We start from the raw sequence: 12,740 nt of genomic DNA on the forward strand, positions 1-12,740 counted from the left end.
CATTAAAGATATACTTCAAATAAAAAATGAATACAATCGGACAATCACATTTATTTTTATCAGTTTTTGATAACTACAGAGTTTTGGTTGCATCCTATGTTTAGAGAACCACTACAAATATCATGTGAAAAGCCGGTAGTAAGGAATTATTACATACAATACATCGGCGAAATAAAAAAGTATTTGGAATAAGGAAATCACGAGAAATGATATGAGTTCTATTTAGAAACTTCTACTGTTCCAGCTCTACCCCGAGGCCCGCTGTAATACGATATGTGATAGGTAGGTACCCTTAAAAATGAGGGTTATAAAAATTATTCTTTAAAAACTAAATAATGCTGAGTAATTTTGTAAAAATCTTGTGTTTATACAAAATTACAAAGTATCTAAATACTATATATCTCGGAAGATATGTTATATTTTCCTTTAATATGATTTTACATTTTCCTTAAGCGACTGCTTATCTCTTTTTAGGAAAGTTACATAATAATTTGTCGGACCGGTATTAACTTGACCTTTGATTTTTAACTATAATAGACAACTCTGTGAAACATTATTGGGCAATACTTTTTAAATTGCCGTAAAAGTATGATTATTGTTTTAAACCAGTACATATTAATATTTAGAATTTGTTTCTCAGAGAACAATTTTCTTAATTTGTATTTAAAAATGCAAATACTATATAATACATATACTATACATATACATATACTATATAACACATATTTTGTCTTATTTAGGTTAGACTAGAAAAAAAACGAGGGATTTGAATAAAACTGAATGTAAGTCATCTTATTTTTACTTCTATTATGCTGAAGAAATTCAAATGTTATTGACGTACATCATAGATTGCCTTGATATTAAAAGAAAGCTGTGTCATCAAGAAAAGCAGTGTTGCCGCTACGAAAAAAACCTTCTGAATTACTTTATAAAATATAGTCTTTTATATGGGTGAGTAAATCTGCAGCATCTGCCTAAACATCAGAAACCCCTGTCTAGTCACATCGATTCAGGAACAGGCTTTACAAGATTGGTAAACTTTATTAAACAATCTAATTTTTACAAATAATTTTCGGACGCAGAAGCAAATTCGTTTACACTTAAATAATCACTCGACATCGCATTAAATTGTAAAACAGCACTAGCCTGAAACATAAAATTAAGATGTTCTTGTTTAATAACCAAGATTAGATATAAAGAAAATAAATATAAAAATTAAAAGCTGTAGGACATGATTTCATATTTATGATAAGTTGCAATTTTTTATGTACAAAGTTTAATACAATGTTGTAATGTTTTTCTTTGTAACGATGGAACGGAAAAATATCGGCAAAGACTCATTAGTATTCATCCGTAATAATACTTACGACACGGTATTTCTATGGCATGAGCTTAAACTTTTGCATTAAATTACCTAGCTTTCTATACATTACCATAATATTCCTACTTCTATTACAACGTGTTTGCATATCATTCTTGTAATTAGACAGCAATAAAATTTCCGCAATGTATGATTATTTTACAACTTCCTACTCTTTTTTTAATGCATAAAAATTTACTAATCTATACTAATTTACGTTTTTTTTAATCTAACCGTCATATGATTTGGAATATAAGTTTTCACTTTTTATTTTGTATTTAACAATACATATACTAATTATAGACTAGACTCTGTCCGAGTGGACATCAGAATTGCGCTCAGACAGAAATGTATAGTGAGATCTAAGACTTTCGCGAGTTTTATTCATTTAAGTGAAACTAAAATATTTCGGATATACTACGCGTCTGCCCGTGATCACTCTTGCTGAAAAGTAACCGAAACGTCGGGATTATGTAGTTTTAAAATAATTAAATCCGTGTACTATATTCGAAATATATTAGTTTCATTTAAAAGAAATGTATAGTGTCAAAACTATACATATACTAACATAAAAACGTAGTATTTTCATTTCAAATAACGCATATACTGTTTAAATGAAACTAATACTATTCGGATATACTACGCGTGCTTTATTTTTGTCAAAAACTACATACTCCCGACGTTTCGGAGGAGTTCAGTGACATACACTCTTACAACAATATTATATATATATAATTACAATTACGTAGACGTCAGATATTTTTAATTGCTACATAATTTTAGTTATATTTTCTAGAGTAATAAATAAAATTGTAGTCTCTGTTAGTAATCTCAAATAAATAGCTTTTCACTGAGCCAGCATATACCGCACCTACATCAATTGGAATTTTAAAAAATTATCTTTATGTCAAAAAATCCGGACAGTTTACAGAACCGTTAGTAAATATGAATTTGTCCCATTAAATTCTGAACGAATACTGGGTATTTGTATTTTGTAGTAAGAGCAATTTTTTACATTACTATGGAACTTGAAAATGTATAAGTGTAAACTCGAAATTAACCGAGTTTAATTGGACAATGAAAATTTAGTAGGGGACACCTTCAGCTGTAGTTCATGAAAGTAGCTATTACCTCTCTTAGTTGCTGAATGTATGTATATTTTTAAACCGACGTTTAATTTATACAGCCAATGTGTATGTTTTAATCATTAAATAATTGACTCACAGATAATAAATAAAGATCATATAACTTTCACTATTTGGTTTATTGTGCTTCATAATTCTAATGTGTACATTAATTTATGGCATTCTAAATTTGTATCATTAAATTCATAATAGCACGAGCACTAAATCATGCACAGGGACACTAGTATAGTTTTATAACTATGAATACATTATTAACTAACATTAAAAACTATATTTAAAACTATTTACAGTGTGAAATCTCATGCAATGTTTTTACAATTTAAGTTCCCGGTCTAATATTGTACAATATCACAGAATCACGTTACATACAGCTATATAATTAAATCTAGTTTTTTTTTTTTATTCAAATCGCTACCAGACATTGATTTTGTTCGGTTCAACTTAAGCAATAACAAATCGTATTTGATATCAACTAAATTATAAATATGTATTGCGTATCTTATGTTACATTGATTTACATACACTAAACTAATTATGAACGATCATGTTTAAATGTACAATAATTTATTCATTAATAAAGTTAATCTGACTAAATTAACACTAAGATCATATTTTTTTTTATATGGCAATAATAATGAAATGTCATTTGTTAGTGTGGGTTATGTCAATTACCCGTTTTTAGTTCTGAACTGGTTGAATCGAAGTCGTTGGACGTGCCGCTGTGGATGGAACAGTAGCTCGCCGGAGAGCTTCTGTCGCTGGTCTTCTCTTGGCTGTACTCTATCATGCTGCCGCTCGGTTGACGCAGGAAGTTCTGGAACGCGACGGGATTTGATGTTACTATCTTGTCCGGTTTCTTCAGTAACTCTTCTATGGAGTACGGATTCTTCTTTTTTTCCTTCTTAGCTTCTTGATCTTCTGGTTTATCTGTGCTATCGTCGCTCGTCTCGACGGAGATGTGTTCGGATGTCTCCGATTTCACTTCCTCCGGGTTGATTCTGTTCAGAAGCTCGCTGTGTAGATTCAGAGCGTACGGTGTGAAGTTCTTTGAATCCGGATACGGCATCATGACTCTCTGCCACGGGGATATCGGATACGGTTTCAAGAGTGTTTGAGCTTGAACCTGATTAGCCAATAGCCATGATGTGGCGAGTCTGCGATCATAAGTCGTTTCTGTCGGAGGTTGAACTCTAACGGAGTTGTGCGCGAAATACGGAGACGTCTGCTGTATGGGAGGTAACGGCGTCTTCATTGACATATAGTCCGCCATGTTGTTTTGTAATTCCGATGGCGGGAACGGTTCTGTAAAATTTAAGTAGCTCTTAGTTTAATTTGCAAAGATTTATGCTTAAATGAATGTTCATGAACGTTTATGTGTTATTTTTATGTGACGCTAAGGATAAAGAATAAAATTCCAGCAAGTTGAATTCGGTAAATATCATTATTTATAACGACTTAAAAAGATTTAAAAAAGAAACACAGTTCTAGTGGACTGCATATTTACGTCGCATATTTACAGAATTCATTATTATCGTTATGATGAACAAATAATTTCTTTGCATCATGTATTTCTCGCTAATATTGTTTATATCCGTGAGTTTGTATTTATAATTTAATTTGAGGTTTAAGAAACGAAAATCTAAGCCAACACTAACGCCATCTTTATACGAGGACACTCAATATAGCTTGTTACTTGTCTATTAGTTAAGGCAAACACTTTCATCTTTTAGGAGATTTAAATAAAACAAATATTTTCGGAATTACTATACAATTGTTATTTTTTTCTCTCTCGTTTGCCCGTGATCACGGTTGCTGCAAAGTGACCGTAACGTCGGTAGCACTAAGTATGTAGTTGATAATAATAAAAAAACGCGTAGTAAATCCGAATATATTAGTTTTATGTACGTAATATCGCGAGTCTTAAGATTTCATTTTAAGAGACTTGTCTACAAATTCCCTAGGAAGTTATTAAGATGTAATTTTTAATAAATTTTATTACTGGGCTTATAAAATTCTATTCGTCGCCATTAAAATATTTCATACAAATATTTACTAATTATCATATATATAAATTGAGTTATAATTGTCGAAAAATTATCCGTGGACAAATAAAAACGACGCAACGTCCAATAAAACATGGAGGAAAGCTTTAAAATAACCTAAAATCGTTAGTGGAGCACATTAAAACACGTAATAAGCACTATTTGAATGTTTCTTCACGAGCGAGCGATTTTATTGTTGTTATTGATGGCTTGAACAGGACATAAAAATATTTGACACATTTTTCTCTATGTTCTTATGACATACTAGTCCGTGCCCGCGACCGCTCGCATTGAATTCGGAATGTGGTTTTAAATTACCCCGGAATATGTTGATAAATTAAATTTAATTAACTCACGCGTTATCCTAATTACGGGACGCTATATTCCATTCTAGTTACGGGAGAGTTTTATCATAAAGTGTTTAGTATTTTTTGCGTGAAAGAGTAATAAATATCAATACATACAAAAAAAAATCATTTGTTTTTTTCATAATATTATGTACATATAATTAATAGGAGTCGTCTAATGTGAATGTGGAAAAATTATATAAATTTAATTAAATCCTAGTTATTACTACGGCCGCGTGACTTTCGGAATTGGGTTCAAAGAATTTAAGTTAGTTGTATAAAGCATTCTGTTTGTTAAAACAATATTTATCACCCGCTAGCGACATCTATAGTTTGTGTAACGTGACTTCATACAACGGTTAAGTTTAAATCCTACGGGAACTGCTTGGATTCCGGAAAAAAATTGAGCTTATATCTTATTGCGTTATCTAAGCTACGTTACTGTAACGTTTCAACAAAATCGGTTCAGCAGTTTTTGTGCGAAAGAGCAACATACATACATCCTTACTGATTTTCGCATTTATAAGTAAGATTTACATATGATAGTATTAATGTGGGTGTGCCGATGATAATAGTTAATTAATTATTCGATGTAAATTATTGAATTTATGGTCAGCAGGTGCGTCTGTATGGGTATTGGTTCGCGACACATTTATAGAATTAAAAAAAAACACTTAGATTTTTATTATCTGTAATAAATTATGTATCAATTATACTGCACGTGCCATCGTGATCCATTTTAAAGTTTCTAAACCGTTTTATACATTTGACTTTTTTGTAAATTATGTTTTTTTTTAACATAATTCTACATATGCCTAGTTTCAACCTTGCAACTTAAAAAAAAAACGATGCAACCTTCATACTGTTGGTGTGTAGTTAAACGAAAACATACTAAGTTCAGCGTATAATTTTAATGTGTACAACCTTTAAATAAAATAAATATTTTTCCTTTAACATATTATTACAATTTGTTGGTATGTTTTAGAATTTTGTCAACTATCACCTGGACAACGTTATTTAATCAAATGTATGACTAAATATAAATCAAATAGGGTCTAATTTTCTCATTTCCTATATCTACAAACTGCTAAGTTGACGCCAACACAATAAAAAACACTAATGAATTCGTCAAATGTAGGTTACGTGGTAATGTGTTCACGATCACAGTTAACCGACTTTAATGAAAGGTGGTAATGGATTACATTTGATTTATATTTTGATTTTTGTAACAACTAACTGTAAGGTTTACTATAATATAAATTTTATTGGACATTAAACGTTATTTAACTTATTATAGTTAATAGAATTTGATACCGAAATTTCTAGACCGAAGGTCTTATTGTTATATATGTACATATATCTTATATTAAGTTTAATTGGAACGTAACCCTTTCTTCCGTCACGTAACATATATCTACCTCAAAACTTTCTCCGTCTCTCTCTCACACTTCTCACTCACCAGCTCACTTACTAAGTTATAATTAAAATATGTATGTAAAACACACCGTGTCTTCCGTCTTCCTCGTTCCATACCAGGCCGCTGTTCCGCAATATCCTGTTAACAGATGACACTGAGGGTATGGAGTGAGGCTCGCAGACCCTCGCGCTCAGCAACCGCTCACGTATCTCCCACGCGAACATGCCTGGGTTCTCTTGTTTCAGACGTAGTATCTTCTTCACCACCGTAGGAGTAGCCACTTGCTGGAAATGATTATTTATTTTAACATTTGAATTTCAAACTGACAGCTGTCTGACATTCTAAAAATGACAGCTTTGGATATATAACCTTTTATATTAAACCTTTTTAGTGGTAGTGAAGTTAAAGTTTAATATATTGTTTTTGATATCGCTGTGATATTAATTAAAACATTATAAAGAAATCCATCAACGTCAATACTTCACGGAAGGCTGTTGTATTGCGAAATTACAATTATCATAGCAGATGGCTCGAGTTTCGCTTAATGACTGTAATGATCATAAATCAGTACGTTTGTTTACAGAACGTCTTATTTAAGTTATGACAAAAAGTAATTTGTTTTTAATGTCGAGGGAAACTTAAGATTTCAATGAAGTTGATACCACACGATGATTTTATTACGTTCCCTTTCACGGATTGCTCAATTTGCATGCTATGATTATTTGCATTGCGTTATTGTGAAACTTTAGCGACTATTAAAACTCCTCATATTTTTTTTTATAATGAAAAGTACATAATTCTTATCGATATTATCTACAATGGCTGACAAATAGAATTAAAAAAGTTTTTTTCGTAATAAATGAAATTTTTGAACTATTCTACTAAATATATCAAGTATCAAGTAATATTAATTTTTCTTACAAATACCAACATTAAAATTATAAAAAACTTAAGATAAATGTCTATTAAAAAAAGTAAAGACTTCAAAACCTTAATCAATGATTATTGATAAAATTAAATATAAATTATATATCCGACCATAATATCAATAATATCACTAAAACGCAACAATTATCGTAACACATGCTACAAATCCATTATAAAGCATATTTTTAATCATACCGACACGCATGTTAAAAAAATTGAACGGCCTGTCAGAGTTAATGTTTAAATAGTAGCTGTAGTGACGTGATAAAGAACCGATAGACGCGTTAGTTTTGGCGCCAAAGTTATAATTACGCCATTACATAGATCGATATCCCATTGATAGTTTCGTTTTAGCGCCATCTTTGTTATATGTGAGGCGTTACACTGTTATTATTTCGGAAATTTAACTGTCAAAATATTTAGTGCCCTTTTGCGGTTGGGATTTTTTTAATTCATCACGCCCTTATGATTACGTGAAATTATTTATGCCATATCATTAAAACGTGCATGATTTTTTATTTGGATTCAATGCCTTTTATTAAAACGAAATTCAGCCTCCGCATTTGTTGGTAATTAAGACCGAATTGATGTAGTGGTTATCTTTTAAGATAAAAATATAGGTGGAATGGTTTTGTGATAATATTTTTTTATCTTTTATGGTATATATCCAGCACATGCGAAGTTCCAGGTGTTGGACATTGTTTCTCTACTCATTAGTTCGCCGGAGTGCTATCGGTTCAAACAAACTGCTGGTTATTATCTTTTAATCTAGCCATTTTCGTTGTTCAAGTGTTTTATTTGGAACGTCGATTATATGGAGATTGATTCTTGTTATTGGACGGAAATATTACTTGAATTATTTTCTGTTAAAACTATTTCGTTGACTCGACTTTTTTTGTATTTTAAACTATTGTATTGCTTTTCTATTAATGTATTATGTATTTTCATACATATGTTTATATCAATATTTTTTATTCATACATATTTTTATACCAACGATGTCGGTTGGAATCGAACCCGCAGCTGTCTGGATATGTTGTCTCAATAACTTTAACAAATGAGCTATCGTTGCTTCACATGCTACATACGTATTTGAATTTCAATTGAATTTCTTTTAATGTGTCTTTGATGTTAAAATTATAATTACCTATAAAATGCCATTTTCTATATATCGGTATAAGATTAATTTCCGGGTATAATTTATAAAAACCATTTAATCAAAAATTCATAATATATTTTTAATCCTTGAAAGTTTTTGAATTTGGGCATATTTCCCGAAGTAACCGAGTTACGTTTAAAAAAAGAAATAAAAGCTGACAATCTCAACTATTTTTAAAAGAATTATTGAGACGATTCTTTATTAACATATAGACACTCTCTACAACGAGTTCTTTATTACGTCACACGATATACTTGTGAGGAATTAGTTTAACTAACAAATTGAGTTTATCATAATATGCAATATAGTATGAGTCGGTCTGAAACTAAATACTTACAGTTTTTATGTAACCAAAAAACATTTCGGTTGAAATGTATGAATAGAAAACTTTTATAAGTAGAAAGATTTCGCTCCACGTATTTATTTATATAACGGTAGCGGTGACAAAAACTTTTACTTAAGACAGCAGACTATTAGAATATATGAAAGCCTCCAAGTAACGCTATACATATATTTATAATGTAATATATAAATCCTCCTTACTGTAAACTCCATGTCGTGAAGCTAGTGACGTCACCCGGCACTGAACGGTTTTTGCGCGCGCGCATCCATCATAACTGACACATCCAATATCCGTTTTTGTTCCATAGTCACGTACTTTCATTTCGCTATTTTAGATAAAACTTATAATAACTTAATAATTTATTATTATTAGTTCTTCTGATAGTTCCAGTTTTAATATTTTGTTAATTTAGTTTCATTTGAAATTGAGAATTACTTTTATTATTCTAATATTGGTATATAATTTTGTTATCTGTTGTTAAAGAAATAGCTATTCTTATGCCTTAGTAAATGTGAAATTAGAAATTCGATATTATATAACATTAAAGTATTTACATAAATTACAATATATTTGCTTGAAAATAGATCGAAGTGTTAAAAAGATTAAGTGATAGTTAATTTATTCAAAACTTATATACTACATACATGTTATATTTTTGCTTCATAATGAAATATTAATGCGCATATCGTAAAAACCGATAACAAACGATACAGCACATCCCATCACTACACAATCCGCTACGCAACAAAATGGCTAACTGTCGCGCGCGCGATTAACGCTTCTTATTACTGATTTCTATTACACTTTCTGATGGGGTGAAAGATAATTTGTCGGGGCGTGAGACCCGTTTTAATGATACATTGATTTGATATTAATTCGACATGTATTTATATTGGCTTAATGCGGTAATGCAGCTGTGTAGTGTATAGGATTTTTTGTATTGACGCTTATGAGTTCCGGGTTTCTCGAGGTCTTGAAACGGCCTTGTTTGTTTTATAGGTTTTATGCGTTAAGCTACGGTTTTATTTATTACATCAATCGGGTTCTATACCGGCATTATGTCTTTGACTTTCGTTTTGGTCGCGGAATTTAAGAATTATTAAGTATTTTAAGTATACGAGTATGTGTCGAAAATTCAAAACTGTCAATCGTTTTTGACGTTACGGTTTTAATTTTTTTTTTTTTATTAAATAAATACTATTAGGTGCTGTTTTAATTCTTACATACATAATATTCTCTCTTCGATTAAATAACATTTTCATATATCGTCTTTTACTTTTTTCCCGTTTTTAAACTACATATTTTATTGATTAAATTATTTACAAGGTATTTGTTTTTGACATTTAATTTTTAATACGTTATAATAAAAATACTAACGTAAATTTTTTTTTTGTTAAAATTTTTATATTTTTATCATGACTTATTTATTTTGACTTATATCATAAATAAATAAAATAAAACGACGAAAAAAATTATTGGAAATAACTTATAATATTGTATATTTTGAATTTTTAATATAGTATTTCAAGTGGTTTTGGAAAAAAAAAAACAAACGTTACTTCTATTTAAAGCCGCCATTTTTATTATTTTATACTTCCAATACAGCTATTATACATTCTCATCAAGTTCAAATCTAATCGATCAATCATAACCAATTTGAATCAAAACAAATCGATAATACCAGTCAGCTGAATCGTTTTATGTTTTACAGTTACATACATACATACATACAAATAACGTCAAAAACATAACCCTCCATTTTTGGTATCGTGCAGTCGCGTAACAACAAAAAGCGTAATTGTCTTGTAACATACTATACGGAGAATAAATCCCGACGCTTAAAGTCAAGACTGTATAAGGAAATTATTTATATGAATACATGATAATATTATAAAATTGACTTGTAACATTATATATTGAAATAGATGCCATTTAATACAAATGGCGGAGCACATTTCTTATAACAATGACGGGTGACGTCAAATAAAATTGTAGATTCAACGTCCGAGCTACCATAGATAATAAAACATGGACGTTTTTTTCAATATGTCGTATAAATATACGGTATTAAGAGGCGAGTAATATTGAGGTAATCCAGGCTGTAAAACGATCGACAAATCCGACTGGCTATCGTGATTATGACGCTATAAAATTGTTTGCCGGCTTTTATTACGCACAGGACATGTATACACTAGATTTGATAGATTACTGTGTTTTATTTATAGAGACTATTGGATGTATGTTTTGAATCAATTCAGGAACGGGTTTTAATATAAAAACCTCTTTGGAAAGATTATGAAGATTCTGAAGTCTGTTTTAAAAAATATTTATATTAAAACAGTTTTTAAGAAATTGTCAGCCTTGTTTATTTTTTGTTTTGGAATTTAAAATGATCTCAAAACGACAATTTAATAATAACCTAATGTTTCCGTGTATCCGTACAATTCTACTCACATACGTAAAGGTTAATCATTATTACTTAAACAGTCTTGATTAATGCTAAAAATGTTACGTCACTTTTTATTAATAAAATGGAGAATTTGAATTTTATTCATTGAAATTTTACCTAAATATTAAACTTATAATATTATATGCATTAGTTTAAATACTACGGATTCATATGCCATAATATTTATCTGTTGACATTGGACGCGTGTCCAACAACTTACGGCTATGGTAAAAAAAAACTCAGCTAAAAAAAAAGAATAATTTTCCTAATATTATCAAACAAATTATACTCCAATGGTTAGAATTTAATGATATAAAGATAATAAATCGTAATTCTTAATCCAAGTTCCCGACCCGGCGTGGTTATTAAGGCATTAGCAGATAGCGAATGTTGACAACGGTTGACAGCTGTTTGCTCCCACGCATCGGACGCCATTACACAAATTACAAATGCGATCCAAATTTTCATTTTTTAATCTATTTTTTTTTTCCTAGCTTTATATTGTTTTGAATTCTCGCATTTTTGATTTATTATTATATGGAGAAATAATCTTAAATTATTTGCATATCTCAAGGTCACAATATAAACAATTCGATCAATAATTTAAATAAATTATATCAGGAATGCAACTTGAACGTACCTCTAATTTGAATTATGTATTATAAGGTTTTAAGAATTTGATAATATATTTAAACAGAATCCTAATTGAGGTCCTAGTTATAATAAATAAATACAACAATCTATGGATACGAAACAATATTTTAATACAGCGATTACGTAAAACTCATCGTATAATTCTGTAATTTACTTAATTCCTATTTTATATTTAAAAAAATATATAATTTGACGGAACAATAATAATTTAAAAGACACATCAATGTCCACTTAACATTTGAATTTAGGTATATGTAAAAGTTATATTGCAGGTAATGTTCGCATATTAAGTAATCGAATTTCGATTATGATGTTATTACTGCGTTTAATAATTTGTCATGCGTTGTTCATTTGTTTTAAACAAGTGTCATCAGTGTTTAGACGCTATTCACTGTTCCGCGAAAAGGTTAGATTATATGTCATTATGTTTCAAATGAGATAATGTATAATAAGTTTTGCTGGGTTGTGTTTTTTATAAAAATTATTTTATGCATCTGGCAACCTTGACCTCCGTGTCAAATATTTTATAGGTGCAACACACATTGGTGAACTCGTAATGCTTGTAAAATTTTGCCTCAAATTTATGTCAAGTTAAGATATTGAAATATTCATTTAATTAAAATTAGTTATTATTAGTATAAAATTTGTAAAACTCGGATGAAATCTATTCAGACGATTTCCGGCGTTACCCATAAGTCCAGATCTCTATACCTAACTTATATAGATATAATAAGATTATTTGTGGAAAAGCTGACTTGAAAATATTTTCTTAAATCATTCTAATTTGAATAATGAAAACTGTTCTAGTACTATTGTTGTTTTTTTAAATAAAACGATAGAAACTTGATTTTTTTAAAATTAAACTAATATTTTCGGATGCATTAAGGTTTTTTTTAT

The 12,740-nt window shown here is 29.8% G+C and overlaps 1 protein-coding gene across 1 annotated transcript in view; it reads right to left on the reverse strand.

Moving 5' to 3' along the window:
• Positions 1-2,605: 2,605 nt before the first annotated feature.
• The window catches only part of LOC116773702 (uncharacterized), a 38,520-nt gene continuing 28,385 nt past the window's right edge, over positions 2,606-12,740 (reverse strand). Inside the window, exons 4-5 of the mRNA XM_032666205.2 lie at positions 6,400-6,595; positions 2,606-3,807 (exon numbers count right to left, since the gene is read on the reverse strand). Of these exons, the coding sequence (XP_032522096.1) occupies positions 3,170-3,807; positions 6,400-6,595 (834 nt within the window). The 3' untranslated portion in view covers positions 2,606-3,169. The remainder of the gene's footprint in view (positions 3,808-6,399; positions 6,596-12,740) is intronic.

Source organism: Danaus plexippus (genome assembly GCF_018135715.1).
Source record: "Danaus plexippus chromosome 22 unlocalized genomic scaffold, MEX_DaPlex mxdp_27, whole genome shotgun sequence".
Taxonomy (NCBI): domain Eukaryota; kingdom Metazoa; phylum Arthropoda; class Insecta; order Lepidoptera; family Nymphalidae; genus Danaus; species Danaus plexippus.